General features: G+C 41.3%; 1 protein-coding gene across 1 annotated transcript; it reads right to left on the bottom strand.

Annotated features, from left to right (window-relative positions):
• Positions 1–4,276: 4,276 nt before the first annotated feature.
• Positions 4,277–23,175, bottom strand: LOC139752219 (alpha-crystallin B chain-like). The gene is made up of 4 exons (XM_071668230.1): positions 23,019–23,175; positions 14,401–14,662; positions 9,120–9,276; positions 4,277–4,887 (listed from the first exon to the last, which is right to left on the bottom strand). Exons 2-4 carry the CDS (start codon positions 14,635–14,637, stop codon positions 4,676–4,678), a joined length of 606 nt encoding a protein of 201 aa, XP_071524331.1. The 5' UTR covers positions 14,638–14,662; positions 23,019–23,175; the 3' UTR covers positions 4,277–4,675.
• Positions 23,176–23,650: the final 475 nt, after the last annotated feature.

Here is a 23,650-nt window from a genome sequence, read left to right as displayed (position 1 = left end):
CAATCTTTCCTCACTCATTCTCTCCATGTGACTAAACCATTTCAAAACACCCTCTTCTGCTCTCTCAACCACACTCTTTTTATTACCACACATCCCTCTTACCCTATTATTACTTACTCAATCAAACCACCTCACACCACATATTGTCCTCAAACATCTCATTTCCAGCACATCCACCCTCCTCCGCACAACTCTATCTATAGCCCACGCCTCGCAACCATATAACATTGTTGGAACCACTATTCCTTCAAACATATCCATTTTTGCTTTCTGAAATAATGTTCTTGACTTCCACACATTCTTCAACGCTCCCAGAACTTTTGCCCCCTCCCTCACCCTATGATTCACTTCCACTTCCATGGCTCCATCCGCTGCCAAATCCACTCCCAGATATCTAAAACACTTCCTCCAGTTTTTCTCCATTCAAACTTACCTCCCAATTGATTTGTCCCTCAACCCTACTGTACCTAATAACCTTGCTCTTATTCACATTTACTCTCAACTTTCTTCTTTGACACACTTTACCAAACTCAGTCACCAACTTCTTCAGTTTCTCACACAAATCAGCCACCAGTGCTGTATCATCAGCAAACAACAACCGACTCACTTTCCAAGCCCTCTCATTCACAACAGACTGCATTATTGCCCCCTCTTTCCAAAACTGTCGCATTCACCTCCCTAACAACGCCATCCATAAACAAATCAAACAGCCATGGAGACATCACACACCCCTGCCACAAACTGACATTCACTGAGAACCAATCACTTTCCTCTCTTCCTACTCGTACACGTCTTACATCCTTGATAAAAACTTTTCACTGCTTATAGCAACTTACCTCCCACATCATATACTCTTAACACTTTCCACAAAGCATCTCTATCAACTCTATCATGTGTCTTCTCCAGATCCATAAATGCTACATACAAATCCATCTGCTTTTCTAAGTATTTCTCGCTTATATTCTTCAAAGCAAACACTTGACCCACACATCCTCTACCACTTCTGAAACCACAATGCTCTTCCCCAATCTGATCCTCTGTACATGCCTTTACCCTCTCAATCAATACCCTTCCATATAATTTCCCAGGAATACTCAACAAACTTTATTTTTTTATATATTTATTTATGCTTTGTCGCTGTCTCCCTCGTTAGCGAGGTAGCGCAAGGAAACAGGTGAAAGAATGGCCCAACCCACCCACATACACATGTATATACATACACATCCCCACATGCAAATATACATACCTATACATCTCAATGTACACATATATATACACACACAGACATATACATATATACGCATGTACATAATTCATACTGTCTGCCTCTATTCATTCCCATCGCCACCCCGCCACACATGGAATAACAACCCCCTCCCCCCTCATGTGTGCGAGGTAGCCCTAGGAAAAGACAACAAAGGCCCCATTCGTTCACACTCAGTCTCTAGCTGTCATGTAATAATGCACCGAAACCACAGCTCCCTTTCCACATCCAGGCCCCACACAACTTTCCATGGTTTACCCCAGACGCTTCACATGCCCTGGTTCAATCCATTGACAGCACGTCGACCCTGGTATACCACATCGTTCCAATTCACTCTATTCCTTGCACGCCTTTCACCCTCCTGCATGCTCAGGCCCCAATCACTCAAAATCTTTTTCACTCCATCTTTCTACCTCCAATTTGGTCTCCCACTTCTCCTCGTTCCCTCCACCTATGACACATATATCCTCTTGGTCAATCTTTCCTCACTCATTCTCTCCATGTGACCAAACCATTTTAAAACACCCTCTTCTGCTCTCTCAACCACACTCTTTTTATTTCCATACATCTCTCTTACCCTTACATTACTTACTCGATCAAACCACCTCACACCACATATTGTCCTTAAACAGCTCATTTCCAGCACATCCACCCTCCTGCGCACAACTCTATCCATAGCCCACGCCTTGCAACCATACAACATTGTTGGAACCACTATTCCTTCAAACATACCCATTTTTGCTTTCCAAGATAATGTTCTTGACTTCCAAACATTCTTCAAGGCTCCCAGAATTTTCGCCCCCTCCCCCATCCTATGATTCACTTCCACTTCCATGGTTCCATCCACTGCCAGATCCACTCCCAGATATCTAAAACACTTTACTTCCTCCAGTTTTTCTCCTTTCAAACTTACCTCCCAATTGACTTGACCCTCAACCCTACTGTACTAATAACCTTGCTCTTATTCACATTTACTCTTAACTTTCTTCTTTCACACACTTTACCAAACTCAGTCACCAGCTTCTGCAATTTCTCACATGAATCAGCCACCAGCGCTGTATCATCAGCGAACAACAACTGACTCACTTCCCAAGCACTCTCATCCACAACAGACTGCACATTTGCCCCTCTTTCCAAAACTCTTGCATTCACCTCCCTAACAACCCCATCCATAAACAAATTAAACAACCATGGAGACATCACACACCCCTGCCGCAAACCTACATTCACTGAGAACCAATCACTTTCTTCTCTTCCTACACGTACACATGCCTTTCATCCTCGATAAAAACTTTTCACTGCTTCTAACAACTTGCCACCCACACCATATATTCTTAATACCTTCCACAGAGCATCTCTATCAACTCTATCATATGCCTTCTCCAGATCCATAAATGCTACATACAAATCCATCTGCTTTTCTAAGTATTTCTGACATACATTCTTCAAAGCAAACACCTGATCCACACATCCTCTACCACTTCTGAAACCACACTGCTCTTCCCCAATCTGATGCTCTGTACATGCCTCCACCCTCTCAATCAATACCCTCCCATATAATTTACCAGGAATACTCAACAAATTTACACCTCTGTAATTTGAGCACTCACTTTTATCCCCTTTGCCTTTGTACAATGGCACTATGCAAGCATTCTGCCAATCCTCAGGCACCTCACCATGAATCATACATACATTAAATAACCTTACCAACTAGTCAACAATACAGTCACCCCCTTTTTTAATAAATTCCACTGCAATACCATCCAAACCTGCTGCCTTGCCAGCTTTCATCTTCCGCAAAGCTTTTACTACCTCTTCTCTCTTTACCAAATCATTTTCCCTAACCCTCTCACTTTGCACACCACCTCGACCAAAACACCCTATATCTGCCACTCTATCATCAAACACATTCAACAAACCTTCAAAATACTCACTCCATCTCCTTCTCACATCACCACTACTTGTTATCACCTCCCCATTAGCCCCCTTCACTGAAGTTCCCATTTGCTCCTTTGTCTTACGCACTTTATTTACCTCCTTCCAAAACATCTTTTTATTTTCCCTAAAATTTAATGATACTCTCTCACCCCAACTCTCATTTGCCCTCTTTTTCACCTCTTGCACCTTTCTCTTGACCTCCTGCCTCTTTCTTTTATACATCACCCACTCATTTGCATTTTTTCCCTGCAAAAATCGTCCAAATGCCTCTCTCTTCTCTTTCACTAATAATCTTACTTCTTCATCCCACCACTCACTACCCTTTCTAATCAACCCACCTCCCATGCTTCTCATGCCACAAGCATCTTTTGCGCAAGCCATCACTGCTTCCCTAAATACATCCCATTCCTCCCCTACTCCCCTTACCTCCTTTGTTCTCACCTTTTTCCATTCTGTACTCAGTCTCTCCTGGTACTTCCTCACACAAGTCTCCTTCCCAAGCTCACTTACTCTCACCACTCTCTTCACCCCAACATTCTCTCTTCTTTTTTGACAACCCTTACAAATCTTCACCTTTGCCTCAACAAACTTATACCTCTGTAATTTGAACACTCACCTTTATCCCCTTTGCCTTTATACAGTGGCACTATGCATGCATTCCTGCCAATCCTCAGCCACTTCACCATGAACCATACATACAGTGAATATCCTTACCAACCAGTCAACAACACACTCACCCCCTTTTTCAATAAATTCCACTGCAATACCATCAAAACCTGCGGCCTTGTCGGCTTTCATCTTCTGCCAAGCTTTTGCTACCTCTTCTCTGTTTACCAAACCATTCTCCCTGGCCTTCTCAGTTCGCACGCCACCCCGCCCAAAACACACTATATCTGCCACTCCATCCTTGATATAAACCTCAGTTAAGAACCATTCAGAGTCTGATCTAGTAACTTTCTGTTCTTATGTCTTCAAAACATTACTTACATGTCAGTGAAAACATCATAATATATGAAGTCACAATAAACACAAGTTCAAACAATACATGGTAGTGAATTATGAAAATACTGAAGATATGTCTTACTTTGCATATTTTATCTTTTCTGATTCCTTCAGCATTATAAATTATCATTTAGATTTTAACCCAGGCAGACTCTTCAAACTGCATTTATCTGCTAATATTTTTCAGTTCTTCTAGCACCCTTTTGTTTCGTATACTGATACCACTGTTCTAAAAATAATCTTAAATCCATCAAGACAAAAAATACAGTCTTTAAGTACTCTAACAAACATCTGTCCTCTCAGTTGTGTACACACGACTGAAACCATTTCTACTTTCACTACAAATGGAAACTAATACATAAATTCTAGGAGGCAAGAATTTGACCTACTCCACTGATTTCCAATATAAAACTGAGCATCCCTTCTTGCATCTAAAGTCAAAATCATGCAAAAGTGATATTCTAGATTTTTCTATTCTCTCTGAATGTGAACTGTATGGGGAGACTCCTCCTTTGGTTTGGGTAAAGGAGCCTCTATGGTGAGGATGCCATCCAGAGAAAGACAAGACTCAAGGGCATCCAAATCGACATCATCTGGAAGTTCGTACTCCACAGCCACTTCATGTGAGGACTTCGACATCTCTGTTACTGTTTCAGACTTCCCAGATACAGTAAGGATACGACCTAAAAAGAAGCTTATTCATTACAAAACAATATGTAAATCATGATTTATTCATAAAAATGATATGAATGAAAAAGTACTAAAATAAATTTTGACCAGATTAGAATATACACCTTTACTGTAAAGTCAGGGTTTGGTTAGATAACAAGAGCTAAGGAAGGAGTAGCACTACTCCAAGGAGGAATTGTGGGTGTGTGTGTGTGAGAGAGAGTAAGGAAATAAATTCTAGATTGATGTGGGTACAACTGAAAGTGGATGGCGAGAGACAGGTGTTTATGCACCTGGTCATGAGAAGAAAGACACGAGGCAAGTGTTTTGGAAGCAGCTGAGTGAGTGTGTCAGCAGTTTTGGTGCACGAGACAGAGTATTAGTGATCAGTGATTTGAATGCGAAGGTGAGTAATGTGGCAGTTGAGGGTATAATTGATGTACATGGGGTATTAAGTGTTGTGAAAGGAAATGGTGGAGAGCTTATGGATTTGTGTGCTGAAAAAAGACTGGTAATTGGGAATACCTGGTTTAAAAAGAGAAATATACATAGGTATAAATATGTGAGTGGGAAAGATGGTCAAAGGGCATTATTGGATTACGTGTTAATTGATAGGCGTGTAAAAGAGAGACTTCTGGATATTAATAAGCTAAGAGGGACAGCTGGAGGGATGTCTGACCACTATCTTGTCGAGGCGAGGGTGAAGACTTGCACAGGTTTACAAAAACGAAGAGAGAATGTTGGGGAGAAGAGAGCAAAGAGAGTAAGTGAGCTTGGAAAGGAGACTTGTGTGAGGAAGTACCAGGAGAGATTGATTGTAGAATGGCAAAAGGTGAAGGCAAATGACATGAAGGGAGTGGGTGAGGAAAGCAGTGATGGCAAGTGCAAAAGATGTATGTGGCATGAGAAAGGTGCGAGGTAGGCAGATTAGAAAGGGTAGTGAGTGGTGGGAAGAAGTAAATTTGTTAGTGAAAGAGAAAAGAGGGGTGTTTGGATGATACGTACAAGGAAGGAGTGCAAATGACTGGGAGATGTATAAAAGAAAGCAGCAGGAGGTCAAGAGGAAAGTGCAAAGGTTGAAAAAGAGGACAAATGAGAGTTGGGGTGAAAGAGTATCAAAAAATTTTAGGGAGAATAAAAAGATGTGGTAGAGGATATGTGGATCAAGTGTTTGCTTTGAAGAATGTATGTGAGAAATACTTAGAAAAGCAAATGGATTTGTATGTAGCATTTATGGATCTGGAGAAGGCATATGATAGAGTTGATAGCGATGCTCTGTGGAAGGTATTAAGAATATATGGTGTGGGAGGCAAGTTGTTAGAAGCAGTGAAAAGTTTTTATCGAGGATGTAAGGCATGTGTACGTGTAGGAAGAGAGGAAAGTGATTGGTTCTCAGTGAATGTAGGTTTGCGACGGGGTGTGTGATGTCTCCATGGTTGTTTAATTTGTTTATGGATGGGGTTGTTAGGGAGGTGAATGCAAGAGGTTTGGAAAGAGGGGCAAGTATGAAGTCTGTTGGGGATGAGAGAGCTTGGGAAGAGAGTCAGTTGTTGTTCGCTGATGATACAGCGCTGGTGGCTGATTCATATGAGAAACTGCAGAAGCTGGTGACTGAGTTTGGTAAAGTGTGTGAAAGAAGAAAGTTAAGAGTAAATGTGAATAAGAGCAAGGTTATTAGGTACAGTAGGGTTGAGGGTCAAGTCAGTTGGGAGGTAAGTTTGAATGGAGAAAAACTGGAGGAAGTAAAGTGTTTTAGATATCTGGGAGTGGATCTGGCAGCGGATGGAACCATGGAAGTGGAAGTGGATCATAGGGTGGGGGAGGGGGCGAAAATTCTGGGAGCCTTGAAGAATGTGTGGGAGTCGAGAACATTATCTCGGAAAGCAAAAATGCGTATGTTTGAAGGAATAGTGGTTCCAACATTGTTGTATGGTTGCGAGGCGTGGGCTATGGATAGAGTTGTGCGCAGGAGGATGGATGTGCTGGAAATGAGATGTTTGAGGACAATGTGTGGTGTGAGGTGGTTTGATCGAGTAAGTAACGTAAGGGTAAGAGAGATGTGTGGAAATAAAAAGAGCGTGGTTGAGAGAGCAGAAGAGGGTGTTTTGAAATGGTTTGGGCACATGGAGAGAATGAGTGAGGAAAGATTGACCATGAGGTTATATGTGTCGGAGGTGGAGGGAACGAGGAGAAGTGGGAGACCAAATTGGAGGTGGAAAGATGGAGTGAAAAAGATTTTGTGTGATCGGGGCCTGAACATGCAGGAGGGTGAAAGGAGGGCAAGGAATAGAGTGAATTGGATCGATGTGGTATACCGGGGTTGACGTGCTGTCAGTGGATTGAATCAGGGCATGTGAAGCGTCTGGGGTAAACCATGGAAAGCTGTGTAGGTATGTATATTTGCGTGTGTAGACGTATGTATATACATGTGTATGGGGGTGGGTTGGGCCATTTCTTTCGTCTGTTTCCTTGCGCTACCTCGCAAACGCGGGAGACAGCGAGAAAAAAAAAAAAGATGTTTTGGAAGGAAGTAAATAACATGGGTAAGACAAGAGAACAAATGGGAACAATGGTGAAGGGGGCAAAGGGGGAAGTAATAACAGGTAGTGATGAAGTGAGGAGATGGAGTGAGTATTTTGAAGGTCTGTTGAATGTGTTTGATAACAGAGTGGTAAATGTAGGGCATTTTGGTCTGGGTGGTGTGTGAAGTAAGACTGTCAGGGAGAATGGTTCAGTTAAGAAAGAAGATCTAGTGAAAGCTCTGCAGAAGATGAAATCTGGCAAGGTGGTAGGTTTGCATGGTACTGCAATAGAATTTCTTTAGAAAGGGGGTGTCTGTTTTGTTGACTGGTTGGTAAGGATATTCAGTGTATGTAGGGATCAAGGTGAAGTGCCTGAGGATTGGCAGAATACATGCACAGTGCCACTGTACAAAGGCAAAGAGGATAAAGGTGAGTGTTCAAACTACAGAGGCATAAGTTTGCTGAGTATTCCTAAGAAGTTGTATGGGAGGGTATTGACTGAGAGGGTGAAGGTATGTACAGAGTGTCAGATTGGGGAAGAGCAGTGTGGTTTCAGAAGTGATAGAGGATGTGTGGATCGGGTGTTTGCTTTGAAGAATTAGTGTGAGAAATACTTACAAAAACAAATGAATTTGTATGTAGCATTTATGGATCTGAAGAAGGCATACGAGAGGGTTGATAGAGATGCTTTGTGTAAGGTCTTAAGAGTATATAATGTGGGAGGTAAGCTACTAGAAGCAGTGAAAAGTTTTTACCAAGGATGTAAGGCATGTGTACGAGTAGAAAGAGAGGAGAGTAATTTGTTCCCAGTGAAGGTCAGTCTGTGGATGGGTTGTGTGATGTCCCCAAGGTTGTTTGATATATTTAAGGATGGGGTAGTTATGGGGGTAGTTAAGGAGGCAAGTGCTAGAGTTTTGGAGAGAGGGGTGAGTATGCAGTCTGTTGGGGATGAGAGGGCCTGGTAAGTAAGTCAGTTGTTGTTCGCCAATGATACAGCTCTGGGGGCTGATTCAAGTGAGACTGACAAAGGGAGCTGTGGTTTCCATGCATTTTACATGACAGCTAGAGACTGAGTGTGAACGAATGTGGCCTTTGTTGTATTTTCCTAGTGCTACCTCACGCACATGCGAGGGGAGGGGGTTGTTATTTCATGTGTGGCAGGGTGGTGACAGGAATGAATAAGGGCAGACAGTATAAATTATGTACATGTGTATATATGTATATGTCTGTGTGTGTGAATATATATATATGTATACGTTGAGATGTATAGGTATGTATATGTGCATGTCTGGACATGTATGTATATACATGTGTATGTGGGTGGGTTGGGCCATTCTTTTGTCTGTTTCCTTGCGCTTCCTTGCTAAAGCAGGAGACAGTGACAAAGTATAAGTAAAATAAATATTATTTATTTTATTATACTTTGTCGGTTTGAATGGATAATAAGTGATAATAAGATGGCCTTGATTTGGGTCTCACTTGCCTGTGCCGTTTCAGCTAACGTAAGAAAAAAAAGAAGAAAAAAAAAAGAGCTAATATACCTTCTTGGTCTTTGGAGAGTATAATTTTGAGTTTATGGAAACATTACATATACATATTTCATCAAGATTTTGAACACTAGATTAACTAAATAATTCAATATAAAACTACTTTAAAATCATATTTCTTACTCATTACCCCTTTTTCAATGGAAACAAACTTTACACCTAGCTTAACTTTCTTACCTTTAAGGGTGACTTTGACATCCTCAGGCTTTGCATTTGCAAAGTTGAAGGCCAATTTGTACCTATCACTTGTGGAAATGTCTTCAATTTCGCCAAGCTTTGGCTTTGGCACAACCTCTGATGTTGGCACTATTGAAGGCGAACCAAAACGCGGAAACTGTGATAAAATTATTTCAAATTTAGACATGGAGAAAAACACTGCATTAATCATGGTATTTTAAAAATGTGAAAAGATGCATATGATGGGGGATCTATGAAATGAAAGGAGAAGTATATCTAAAGGTATAAGAAACACATTAGAGTAGAACCAGGAAAAAATCTGTAAAGACTTTATTTCATTCATTTAGAGAGGATTTTGTATGCTATTTCTTACAAGGAACAAGGTACAGTGGTAAACACATGTGCAGACCATGATAAGAGTAGATTTTTGTAAACTAAACTAATTTGGATATTATTTACAGCTAACAGCCCTTTGTGCCTTAGTAAGGTATGATAAGGAACAAACAAATGCCTTATTGGCACACATTCAGTGTCGAGCAACATGTACAGAAAGCAGTAATTACCATCCATGGCCAGGCCCCCATAAATGATACCACTTGGACAGATACCTTGATGACTTAACCCCGCACATTACTGACAATGGTATAATATTCCTTCCAAATAATAAGTAATTTTCTCTTTATTATTAATATCATTATCATTATTATACTTGATTGCCATTTCCCACATCACCGAGGTGGCGCCAGGAAACAGATGAAGAACAACCCATCCACTCACATACACATATAATGAGTAGCGCAAGGAAACAGACGAAAGAAATGGCCCAACCCACCCACATACACATGTATATACATACACGTCCACACACGCACATATACATATCTATACATCTCAACGTATACATACATATACACACACGGACATATACATATATACACATGTACATAATTCATAGTCTGCCTTTATTCATTCCTGTCGCCACCCCGCCACACATGAAATAACAACCCCCTCCCCCCTCATGTGCGCGAGGTAGCGCTAGGAAAAGACAACAAAGGCCACATTCGTTCACACTCAGTCTCTAGCTGTCATGTGATAATGTACCGAAACCACAGCTCCCTTTCCACATCCAGGCCCCACAGAACTTTCCATGGTTTACCCCAGACGCTTCACATGCCCTGGTTCAATCCATTGACAGCACGTCGACCCTGGTATACCACATCATTCCAATTCACTCTATTCCTTGCACGCCTTTCACCCTCCTCCATGTTCAGGCTCCAATCACTCAAAATCTTTTTAACTCCATCTTTCCACCTCCAATTTGGTCTCCCACTTCTCATTCCCTCCATCTCTGACACATATATCCTCTTTGTCAATCTTCCCTCACTCATTCTCTCCATGTGACCAAACCATTTCAAAACACCCTCTTTCTGCTCTCTCAACCACACTCTTTTTATTACCAAACATCTCTCTTACCCTATTATTACTTACTCGATCAAACCACCTAACACCACATGTTGTCCCTAAACATCTCATTTCTAGCACCTCCACCCTCCTAGGCACATCTCTATCCATAGCCCACATCTCGCAACCATATATCATTGTTGGAACCACTATTCCTTCAAACATACCCATTTCTGCTTTCCAAGATAATGTTCTTGACCTCCACACATCTTCAACACTCCCAGAACTTTCGCCCCCTCCCCCACCCTATGATTCACTTCCACCTCCATGGTTCCATCCACTGCCAAATCCGCTTCCATGGTTCCATCAGCTGCCAAATCCACTCCCAGATATCTAAAACACTTCACTTCCTTCAGTTTTTCTCCATTCAAACTTACCTTCCAATTGACTTGTCCCTCTACCCTACTGTACCTAATAACCTTGCTCTCATTCACATTCACTCTCAGCTTTCTTCTTTCACACACTTTACCAAACTCAGTCACCAGCTTCTGCAGTTCCTCACATGAATCAGCCACCAGTGCTGTATCATCAGCGAACAACAACTGACTCACTTCCCAAGCTCTCTCATCCACAACAGACTGCATCTTGCCCCTCTTTCCAAAACTCTTGCATTCACCTCCCTAACAACCCCATCCATAAACAAATTAAACAACCATGGAGACATCACACACCCCTGCAGCAAACCTACATTCACTGAGAACCAATCACTTTCCTCTCTTTCTACCCGTACACATGCCTTACATCCTCGATAAAAACTTTTCACTGCTTCTAACAACTTGCCTCCCACACCATATATTCTTAATACCTTCCACAGAGCATCTCTATCAACTCTATCATATGCCTTCTCCACATCCATAAATGCTACATACAAATCCATTTCCTTTTCTAAGTATTTCTGACATACATTCTTCAAAGCAAACACCTGATCCACACATCCCCTACCACTTATGAAACCACACTGCTCTTCCCCAATCTGATGCTCTGTACATGCCTTCACCCTCTCAATCAATACCCTCCCATATAATTTCCCAGGAATACTCAACAAACTTATACCTCTGTAGTTTGAGCACTCACTTTTATCCCCTTTGCCTTTGTACAACGGCACTATGCAAGCATTCCGCCAATCATCAGGCACCTCACCATGAGTCATACATACATTAAATAACCTTACCAACCAGTCAACAATACAGTCAACCCTGTTTTTAATAAATTCCACTGCAATAACATCCAAACCAGCTGCCTTGCTGGCTTTCATCTTCTGCTGAGCTTTTACTTCCTCTTCTCTGTTTACCAAATCATTTTCCCTAACCCTCTCACTTTGCACACCACCTCAACAAAAACACCATAAATCTGCCACTCTATCATCAAACACATTCAACAAACCTTCAAAATACTCACTCCATCTCCTTATCACATCACCACTACTTGTTATCACCTCCCCATTAGCCCCCTTCACTGAAGTTCCCATTTGTTCCCTTGTCTTACACACTTTATTTACCTCCTTCCAAAACATCTTTTTATTCTCCCTAAAATGTAATGATACTCTCTCACCCCAACTTTCATTTGCCCTCTTTTTCACCTCTTGCACCTTTCTCTTGACCTCCTGCCTATTTCTTTTATACATCTCCCAGTCATTTGCATTATTTCCCTGCAAAAATCGTCCAAATGCCTCTCTCTTATCTTTCACTAATAATCTTACTTCTTCATCCCACTATTCACTACCCCTTCTAATCTGCCCACCTCCCAAGCTTCTCATGCCACAAGTATCTTTTGCGCAAGCCATCACTACTTCCCTAAATACATCCCATTCCTCCCCCACTCCCCTTATGTCCTTTGCTCTCACCTTTTTCCATTCTGTACTCAGTCTCTCCTGGTACTTCCTCACACAAGTCTCCTTCCCAAGCTCACTTACTCTCACCACTCTCTTCACCCCAACATTCTCTCTCCTTTTCTGAAAACCTCCACAAATCTTCACCTTCGCCTCCACAAGATAATGATTAGACATCTCTCCAGTTGCACCTCTCAGCACATTAACATCCAAAAGTCTCTCTTTCACGCGCCTATTGATTAACACGTAATCCAATAATGCTCTCTGGCCATCTCTCCTACTTACATACGTATACTTATGTATATCTCTCTTTTTAAACCTGGTATTCCCAATCACCAGTCCTTTTTCAGCACATAAATCTACAAGCTCTTCACCATTTCCATTTACAACACTGAACACCCCATGTACACCAATTATTCCCTCAACTGCCACATTACTCACCTTTGCATTCAAATCACCCATCACTATAACCCAGTCTCGTGTATCAAAACTACTAACACACTTACTCAGCTGCTCCCAAAACACTTGCCTCTCATGATCTTTCTTCTCATGCCCAGGTGCATATGCACCAATACACACATACACAGACATATACATACATACACATGTACATATTCATATTTGCTTGCCTTTAGTCCATTCTCTTATCAATCATATCATTTTGTAAATTTACTTCCTTGTGCCACGTTCATTCATTACCAGACAACTCTAATTAATCTTCAACAATAGTGCAGTGTGAGAAAATGACTCTACAACACAAAATAATGTGCTTCATAAGTCATTTTCTTCACATGCAACATTGAATAATCATGTGAGATCTGTCTTCATTGACCCTTTATTGTTTTCAAATAAAATGCTTCCAGCACATTTAATCAACAATATCACTAGTACCACCATTTGAAATATCCCCATTACGTAACAGCTCAATCACCAACTATCTCCATCTCTTTCTGGGTTCTTTGTAATCATTTACTTTTCAAAATAAAGGGCCGAATTGTCAGATGAGATCCCTATCTCAACTTTTTTGTTCACCTTAATAAAAAGCTACCACTGCATACACTCAACAGAAACAACAATGAGACCTTCATTTGAATTATCTGTGGTTTCAAACATCTTACTGGCTGAATCAATTTCATTTCTTTCAGGCTATGTTTCTTTCCCTTGTCCTCGATGAGAACTTCTGATTGTAACTGCAGCCTCCCGAGACATACTTATATAAGAACTATACAAGCTGATATAATGATGTGCAAATAGCTGAATGACAAATTCAAGTGTTTTCAAAATGGAAGACACTACAACCTCAACACAAGTGAGATGGAAATGACATAAGCAGACTACATGAGGGCCTTCATCCATAAAAGGCTCATAGTCTTGATGTGGTTTTTCAATATTGGTTTAAGAAATGTGCAGAGCTTGAAACACCTCTAGAAATGGTATTAATTGGGTTGCGGGAGAAAAGAAGTGTCAAGGGAGTGAAAGAGAACAAAGTGCAAGGGAGTGGAAGATAACAAAGTGCATATCTTTACAAAAGCATATCAGCAAGCTGCACAAAATTATAGTAGAGCATTTCTAACAGACATGATCTGTAATACAGTGGAAAAGAAAACAAGAAGCAAATGAATGACTACTTGGAGTAACTACCTAATTGAGAGAGAATACAAATTTAAGGAAAGGAAGGCATGTATAACAAATTTCTTAGACTTTAATAAGTGTGTAAGCTCTATCAAGAAAAAATAACTATGGGTATATTGGACTACTGTCAGAAAGCAGGCCCAAATACCACAAAACCTCTTTTATTCATCATTTCATCCTCTTCTTGGCCTTCCCCTCCTTGCTTCCTCCAGTCTAACACCCACATCCTGCTCAGCCCTAAAACTGTCAAATCTGAAACAAATGACTGTAGTTTCCAGAAGTTTAGACCCTAGTAATGAGGCAATTTAAAACATGGGTAAGTTTTTTAATTTAATGCTCAATGAAACATAATGTACTTACATCTCGAAAAAATGAATTCAAACTGCTATCAATATCCCTCTTAAACTTTCTTTCCATATCTCTCATAAATTCCTCCATTTGAGTGAAGGGGTCACGTCGTCCCCCTGCTCCACGGTAGAAGCAACGGGTACAAGTTGGGGCCATGGTAGGAGTATGGGTCAGGCACTTGGGAACACGAGTTACCCTAAACATGTTGTGAATCCCTGGTACAGCACGAGTCACTCGGATGATTGTCATAGTGACTGATTATGTTCCTGACAACCTGGAAGAACAGTAAAAGAGTATGAAAAGATCTAAAATGAGCTAATTCCACTAAAATATTAGCATGTTAATGTTCCTACTTGGGAATAAATGCAAACACCCAATTTTCAAAAAAAATATAAACAGGCTTTACATATCTCGAAAATTATAATTCCCAGTGTGGGTTTTGAAAACTGAATTAGTTTTCTCTAAGACAGTGTCCAGAAGCAATTCTGTTTTGTTTTCATGTAGTCAGACCAAAGAGGCGAGCACGCATCCAAATACTATAACACAATAAGGAATTTTGAGCCAAAAAAGATAATCCATCAAAATAAGGTATCATTATATAAACAACTGCTTCTTCCAACTTGGCATGGCAGTATCATGAAAAGACATAAAAATGCCTCACTTACACACAGCTGTCATGAATAATGCTTTTTCTTCAAGTATTTTTTTTTTTTTTATTATACTTTGTCGCTGTCTCTCGCGTTTGCGAGGTAGCGCAAGGAAACAGACGAAAGAAATGGCCCAAACCCCCCCCCCCCATACACATGCATATACATACGTCCACACACGCAAATATACATACCTACACAGCTTTCCATGGTTTACCCCAGACGCTTCACATGCCTTGCTTCAATCCACTGACAGCACGTCAACCCCGGTATACCACATCGCTCCAATTCACTCTATTCCTTGCCCTCCTTTCACCCTCCTGCATGTTCAGGCCCCGATCACACAAAATCTTTTTCACTCCATCTTTCCACCTCCAATTTGGTCTCCCTCTTCTCCTTGTTCCCTCCACCTCCGACACATATATCCTCTTGGTCAATCTTTCCTCACTCATCCTCTCCATGTGCCCAAACCACTTCAAAACACCCTCTTCTGCTCTCTCAACCACGCTCTTTTTATTTCCACACATCTCTCTTACCCTTACATTACTCACTCGATCAAACCACCTCACACCACACATTGTCCTCAAACATCTCATTTCCAGCACATCCATCCTCCTGCGCACAACTCTATCCATAGCCCACGCCTCGCAACCATACAACATTGTTGGAACCACTATTCCTTCAAACATACCCATTTTTGCTTTCCGAGATAATGTTCTCGACTTCCACACATTCTTCAAGGCTCCCAGGATTTTCGCCCCCTCCCCCACCCTATGATCCACTTCCGCTTCCATGGTTCCATCCGCTGCCAGATCCACTCCCAGATATCTAAAACACTTCACTTCCTCCAGTTTTTCTCCATTCAAACTCACCTCCCAATTGACTTGACCCTCAACCCTACTGTACCTAATAACCTTGCTCTTATTCACATTTACTCTTAACTTTCTTCTTCCACACACTTTTCCAAACTCAGTCACCAGCTTCTGCAGTTTCTCACATGAATCAGCCACCAGCGCTGTATCATCAGCGAACAACAACTGACTCACTTCCCAAGCTCTCTCATCCCCAACAGACTTCATACTTCAAGTATGTTTACCATTTCCCACATCAGCGAGGTAGTGTCAGGAGCAGACAATAAAATTGCCTTATTCATTCACATCTACTCTCTAGCTGTCATGTATAATGCACCAAAACTACAGTTCCCTATCCACAATCAGAACCCCACTTACCTTTCTTTGGTTTCCCCCAACCGCTTCATATGCAATGGTTCAGCACTCTGACAGCATGACGAACCATGTATACAACATTCCTACAATGTGCTGTATCCCTCACACACATCACACCACATTGCATGTTCATGCCCCAAGCCTTTAAAACATCCTTCGTTCCATCCTTACACCTCCTCCTTGGTTTTCCCCTTTTTCTTGCTCACTAAACTTCTGATACGTATACCCTCTTAGTTATCACTTTCTCATTCATCCACTAATGTCCAAACCATTTCATCACACAGTCTTAAGCTTTCTCATCCTCTTACTATCACATCTCTCTCTTAACTATCAATTCTTATTCAATCAACCTTTCATACAACTCATTCTGTCCCCAAAAGTCAAATTTCCAACACATTCACCCTATCCTTCTTTTTTATCTAAGGCCCATGCCCTACATCCATGTGGCACTTACATGGCTATAATACCATCAAAAACACCCATCGCTGCCCTTAAAGACAGTGACCTTTCTTTCTACACATTTCTCGATGCATCCTAGACCTTTGTTCCTTCACTCACCTTAAAGCTCACTTCAGCTCCCATGGTTCCATTTCCTCCAAATTCTTATTTACTATATATTCATTCATTGTACTTTGTTGCTGTCTCCCTCCAAGGTAGTGCAAGGAAACAGACGAAAGAAAGGGCCAACCCACCCACATACACATGTATATATATACACGTCCACAAACACACACACACACACATACATACCTATACATTTCAACGCATACATTTGCATACATACACAGACATATACATATACACACATGTACATAACTCATACTTGCTACCTTTATTCATTCCCATCGCCACCCTGCCACACATGAAATGACAACCCCCTCCCCTCCGCATGCATGCGAGGTAGTGCTAGGAAAAGACAACAAAGGCCATATTCATTCACACTCAGTCTCTAGCTGTCATGTATAATGCACCGAAACCACAGCTCCCTTTCCACATCCAGGTCCAACAAAACTTTCCATGGTTTACCCCAGACGCTTCACATGCCCTGGTTCAATCCACTGACAGCACATCAACCCCGGTATACCACATCGTTCCAATTCACTCTATTCCTTGCACGCCTTTCACCCTCCTGCATGTTCAGGCCCCGATCGCTCAAAATCTTTTTCACTCCATCCTTCAACTTCCAATTTGGTCTCCCATTTCTCCTTGTTCCCTCAACCTATGACACATATATCCTCTTTGTCAATCTGTCCTCACTCATTCTCTCCATGTGACCAAACCATTTCAAAACACCCTCTTCTGCTCACTCAATCACACTCTTTTTATTACCACACATCTCTCTTACCCTTTCATTACTTACTCGATCAAACCATCTCACACCACATACTGTCTTCAAACATATCATTTCCAAAACATCTACCCTCCTCCACACAACTCTATCTACAGCCCACACCTCGCAACCATATAACATTGTTGGAACCACTGTTCCTTCAAACATACCCATTTTTGCTTTCTGAGATAATGTTCTCACCTTCCACACATTTTTCAATGCTCCCAGAACTTTCATCCCCTTCCCCATCCTGTGACTCACTTCTGCTTCCATGGTTCCATCTGCTGCCAAATCCACTCACAGATATATAAAACACTTCACTACCTCCAGTTTTTCTCAATTCAAACTTGTCTCCCAAATGACTTGTCCCTCAACCCTACTGTACCTAATAACCTTGCTCTTATTCACAATTACTCTCTGTTTTCTTCTTTCACATACTTTACCAAACTCGGTCACCAGCTTTTGCAGTTTCTCAGCTGAATCAGCCACCAGCACTGTATCATCAGCAAACAACAACTGACTCACTTCCTAAGCCCGTTTATCCACAACGGACTGCATATTCACCCCTCTCTCCAAAACTCTTGCATTCACCTCCTTAACAACCCCATCCAAAAACAAATAAAACAACCATGGAGACATCACTCACCCCTGCCACAAACCGACATTCACTGAGAACCAATCACTTTCCTCTCTTCCTACTCGTACACATGCCTTACATCCTTGGTAAAAGCTTTTCACTGCTTCTAGCAACTTGCCTCCCAAACCATATATTCTTAATACCTTCCACAGAGCATCTCTATCAGCTCTATCATATGCCTTCTCCAGATCCATAAATGCTACATACAAATCCATTTGCTTTCCTAAGTATTTCTCACATACATTTTTCAAAGCAAACACCTGATCCACACATCCTCTACCACTTCTGAAACCACACTGCTTTTCCCCAGTCTGATGCTCTGTACATGCCTTCACCCTCTCAATCAATACCCTCCCATATAATTTCCCAGGAATACTCAACAAACTTATACCTCTGTAACTCAAGCACTCACCTTTATCCCCTTTGCCTTTGTACAATGGCACTATACATGCATTCCGCCAATCCTATGTCACCTCACTGTGAGTCACACATAAATTAGATATCCTCACCACCGCGTCAACAACACAGCCGCCCCCTTTTTTTAATAAATTCCACTGCAGTACCATCCAAACCTGCCGCCTCACCGGATTTCACTTTCTGCAAAGCTTTTACCACCTCTTCTCTGTTTACCAAATCATTCTCCCTAACCCTCTCACTTTGCACACCACCTCGACCAAAACACCCTATATCTGCCAGTCTATCATCTAACACATTCAACAAACCTTCAAAATACTCACTCCATCTCCTTCTCACATCACCACTACTTGTTATTACCTCCCCATTTGCCCCCTTCACCGATGTTCCCATTTGTTCTATTGTCTTACGCACTTTATTCAACTCCTTCCAAAACATCTTTTTATTCTCTCTAAAATTTAATGATACTCTCTCACCCCAACTCTCATTTGCCCTCTTTTTCACCTCTTGCACCTTTCTCTTGACCTCCTGCCTCTCTCTTTCATACATCTCCTAGTCATTTGCATTTTCCCAGCAAAAATCGTCCAAGTGCCTCTCTCTTGTCTTTCACTAATAATCTTACTTTTTCATCCCAACACTCACTACCCTTTCTAATCTGCCCACCTCCCTCGTTTCTCATGCCACAGGCATCTTTTGCGCAAGTTATCACTGCTTCCCTAAATACATCCCATTCCAACCCCCACTCCCCTTACGTCCTTTGCTCTCACCTTCTTCCATTCTACACTCAGTCTCTCCTGGTATTTCCTCACACAAGTCTCCTTCCCAAGATCACTTACTCTCACCACTCTCTTTACCCCAACATTCTCTCTTCTTTTCTGAAAACCTCTTCAAATCTTCACCTTCGCCTCCACAAGATAATGATCAGACATCTCTCCAGTTGCACCTCTCAGCACATTAACATCCAAAAGTCTCTCTTTCGCACGCCTATCAATTAACATGTAATCCAATAACGCTCTCTGGACATCTCTCCTACTTACATACGTATACTTATGTATATATCTCTTTTTAAACCAGGTATTCCCAATCACCAGTCATTTTTCAGCACACAAATCTACAAGCTCTTCACCATTTCCATTTACAACACTGAACACCCCATGTACACCAATTATTCCCTCAACTGCCACATTACTCATCTTTGGATTCAAATCACCCATCACTATAACCCGGTCTTGTGTATCAAAACTACTAAATCAAAACTTCTAATCTGCCCACCTCCCTCGTTTCTCATGCCACAGGCATCTTTTGCGCAAGTTATCACTGCTTCCCTAAATACATCCCATTCCAACCCCCACTCCCCTTACGTCCTTTGCTCTCACCTTCTTCCATTCTACACTCAGTCTCTCCTGGTATTTCCTCACACAAGTCTCCTTCCCAAGATCACTTACTCTCACCACTCTCTTTACCCCAACATTCTCTCTTCTTTTCTGAAAACCTCTTCAAATCTTCACCTTTGCCTCCACAAGATAATGATCAGACATCTCTCCAGTTGCACCTCTCAGCACATTAACATCCAAAAGTCTCTCTTTCGCACGCCTATCAATTAACATGTAATCCAATAATGCTCTCTGGACATCTCTCCTACTTACATACGTATACTTATGTATATCTCTCTTTTTAAACCAGGTATTCCCAATCACCAGTCACTTTTCAGCACACAAATCTACAAGCTCTTCACCATTTCCATTTACAACACTGAACACCCCATGTACACCAATTATTCCCTCAACTGCCACATTACTCACCTTTGGATTCAAATCACCCATCACTATAACCCGGTCTTGTGTATCAAAACTACTAACACACTCACTCAGGTGCTCCCAAAACACTTGCTTCTCATGTCCAGGTGCACAGGCACCAATAATCACCCATCTCTATTCATCCACTTTCAGTTTTACCCATAACAATCTAGAGTTTACCTCCTTACACTCTGTGACATACTCCCACCACTCCTGTTTCAGGAGCATTGCTACTCCTTCCCTTGCTCTTGTCCTCTCACCAACCCCTGACTTTACTCCCAAAACATTCCCAAACCACTCTTCCCCTTTATCCTTGAGCTTCGTTTCACTCAGAGCCAAAACATCCAGGTTCCTTTCCTCAAACATACTACCTATCTCTCCTTTTCTCTCATCTTGGTTACAACCACACACATTTAGACACCCCAATCTGAGCTCTCGAGGAGGATAAGTACTCCCCATGTGACTCCTTCTGTTTCCCCATTTAAAAAGTTAGAATACAAGGAGGGGAGGGTCTCTAGCCCCCCACTCCTGTTCCCTTTAGTCACCTTTCAAAACACATGAGGAATGCATGGGAAGTATTCTTTCTCCCCTATTCCCAGGGATAGGTATCCAAGTTTTATCCATTCAAATTCATACTCCAAATAACTTCTCTCATTTCACTGCTCAACCTAATAACCTTGCTTTAATTTACATTTACTCCCAAGTTTCTCCTTTCACACCCTCTCCCATAATAAAAAACCCAGCTTTAACAGTTTTTCAGTCATATCTGCCCACCATACTAGTATATTTTATTTTGCTTTGTCGCTGTCTCCTGCGTTAGCAAGGTAGCGCTAGGAAACAGACGAAAGAATGGCCCAACCCACCCACATACACATGTATTTACATACACATCCACACATGCAAATATACATACCTATACATCTCAATGTATACATATATATACACACACAGACATATACATATATACACATGTACATGATTCATACTGTCTGCCTTTATTCATTCCCATCGCCACCTCGCCACACATGGAATAACAACCCCCTCCCCCCTCATGTGTGCGAGGTAGTGCTAGGAAAAGACAACAAAGGCCCCATTCGTTCACCCTCAGTCTCCAGCTGTCATGTAATAATGCACCGAAGGCTTTTGATTCCACTCTAGTTAATAGAAAGATGGAGGATGAGCCATCCCCAAATGTCAGAACAGTATTTCATACTTGCACGAATGAAACATATCTAAATGTGAAACAGTTGCTCACAAGAAAAATAATCATGGCACCTGTACAAAACTCCTAGCCTTAAAGAAGCAGACTTTGTGATACTGATCATGTAAGGTTTCCAGGATAGAGTGGTATTATCCAAAGTTGAGTTAAAGGAAAACAGGGTGCCAAAAAAGACCGCTTTATCAGATGGAAGGTTAGCAAAAGATTGATCAGGTTGGAAAGGATGAATTACAGTTGTTGGAGATGCTCTTGGCCCTGGGCTCACACCCTCATGACTGGTGGCGCCACCCTGAATCAGTGCTAGAGATATTGACTGCTCTACTGCCATGGACTGTACAATTTGTAAAGTAAGGTAAATAAAAGAGAAAGATGTGTGTTATGTGTTATCACATAAAGTGTATGAAAAAAGTGTGACTGGGGATGGATGCCAGCACCTGACATGAGGTTGAAGCATGGGAAAACAAGGCAGATATCTGAGCCTATGATGCATTAACAAATACCGCAGTACTGGGTCACTATGCTGCTGTCACTATCCCTCCCGAGACCCAGGCAGTGGTACCTCCCTGGTAGGTGGCTGCCTGCCACCCCCCTACTACGACTACCACTACTACTAAGGAAAAGTAGTAGTGTATGCCAACAACTGCTACCTCTTTCTTTTCCACCATACCATTCTGCAGGACTCTCATTCAACATGCCAAATCATCCTAAATAAACTACAGCTTTTACCCAATAATCTAAAGTATACAAAATCATTAATATCTTACATACAGCCAACATCAAATACAAAACATAACAAGTTCAACTGTGAATCACATATTTGGAATTTTGTTCTGCAATGGTAATGTTTACTGACTCGGGTAACACTGCAGAGCTTTATATTTCAGTAAATATTACATAATGCAATAGTGGTGATGATCATGTATACAAGGTAAGATGAAGGATTACTTAACGTAAGACATTTGTAAAATATCACGAAAACGAATAAACACCATCTAGTAGCTGGACCGATAGAAATATACCAATATATTTGTCTGATGTTGGGGTCACAAGGACACTCACCATATCATCTTCCTTAACCATCACCACAATTCAACCAACAGTCCATCATGGGAGCAACCAGCATATTTCCGAGGGAATATCAAATATAATGATAATTCAAATCATTTTAAGTTTGTCTTAACGTTTTTGTACCCTGTTACCTCACGTCAGGTTCCATTTGGTTAGGCTATAGTACAAACGTACCGTAATCTTGCCGGGAGAAAAGTTCGGAAGTCACATTTTCATCTCTAGTTTGGACATAACCGTATGACAGTACAAAATGTAGTTACTCAACCTAAGCAATGGCCCCTTTACACACTTACCAAATGCAATTGAGTTATAAAACAAAAAACTAACGATGATAGTTGAATGAAACAATGAGAAAGACAGTAGTTCTTGAGGGCCGATGGTCGTCTGCGGCAGATGTTGTTGTTGTGTGTATTTATACAGCTCTTTCCTCCGAACCTTCACTTAAAATTTGGCTTTAGCGTCATTGTTGGACCAACAAAATGTTTTAAACAAAATATTGATGTTCAGTTTAAAGTAAATATATTGCTTACCTCAGCAGTACAAGCATAGAGTATTAATATTAACTTAATAATTCCTGACTTGACTCTTCTCTAAAGCCAAAGTCATCCAAACTTTAGAACATCTTGAAACTGTCAAAGAAAACGATATCCTGCTGGCTGATGCAATGTAGCTGATGTAACCTGAGTTTCTAGATTATACTACATGTCATGTGGCATATGATGATGAGATACGTCATTAAGAGAAATATGTGTACAATTCATAATATCCGTCGTTGAGAGATATATCATCTGTTTGCAAACGCCTGGGATATCTGCATTTATATTATTGTTATGCGGTACAACTAATACCTTTGCAAATTCAGTTGACCAAACAAAGTCCTCGGTCCAATAGACTTTACTTGTATGACAAAGCCATTTATTAGGAA

This window comes from Panulirus ornatus, chromosome 12 (genome assembly GCF_036320965.1).
Source record: "Panulirus ornatus isolate Po-2019 chromosome 12, ASM3632096v1, whole genome shotgun sequence".
Taxonomy (NCBI): Eukaryota; Metazoa; Arthropoda; class Malacostraca; order Decapoda; family Palinuridae; genus Panulirus; species Panulirus ornatus.
The sequence above is the reverse complement of the archived record's forward strand: the minus strand, read 5'-3'. Positions and strand labels throughout refer to the sequence as shown.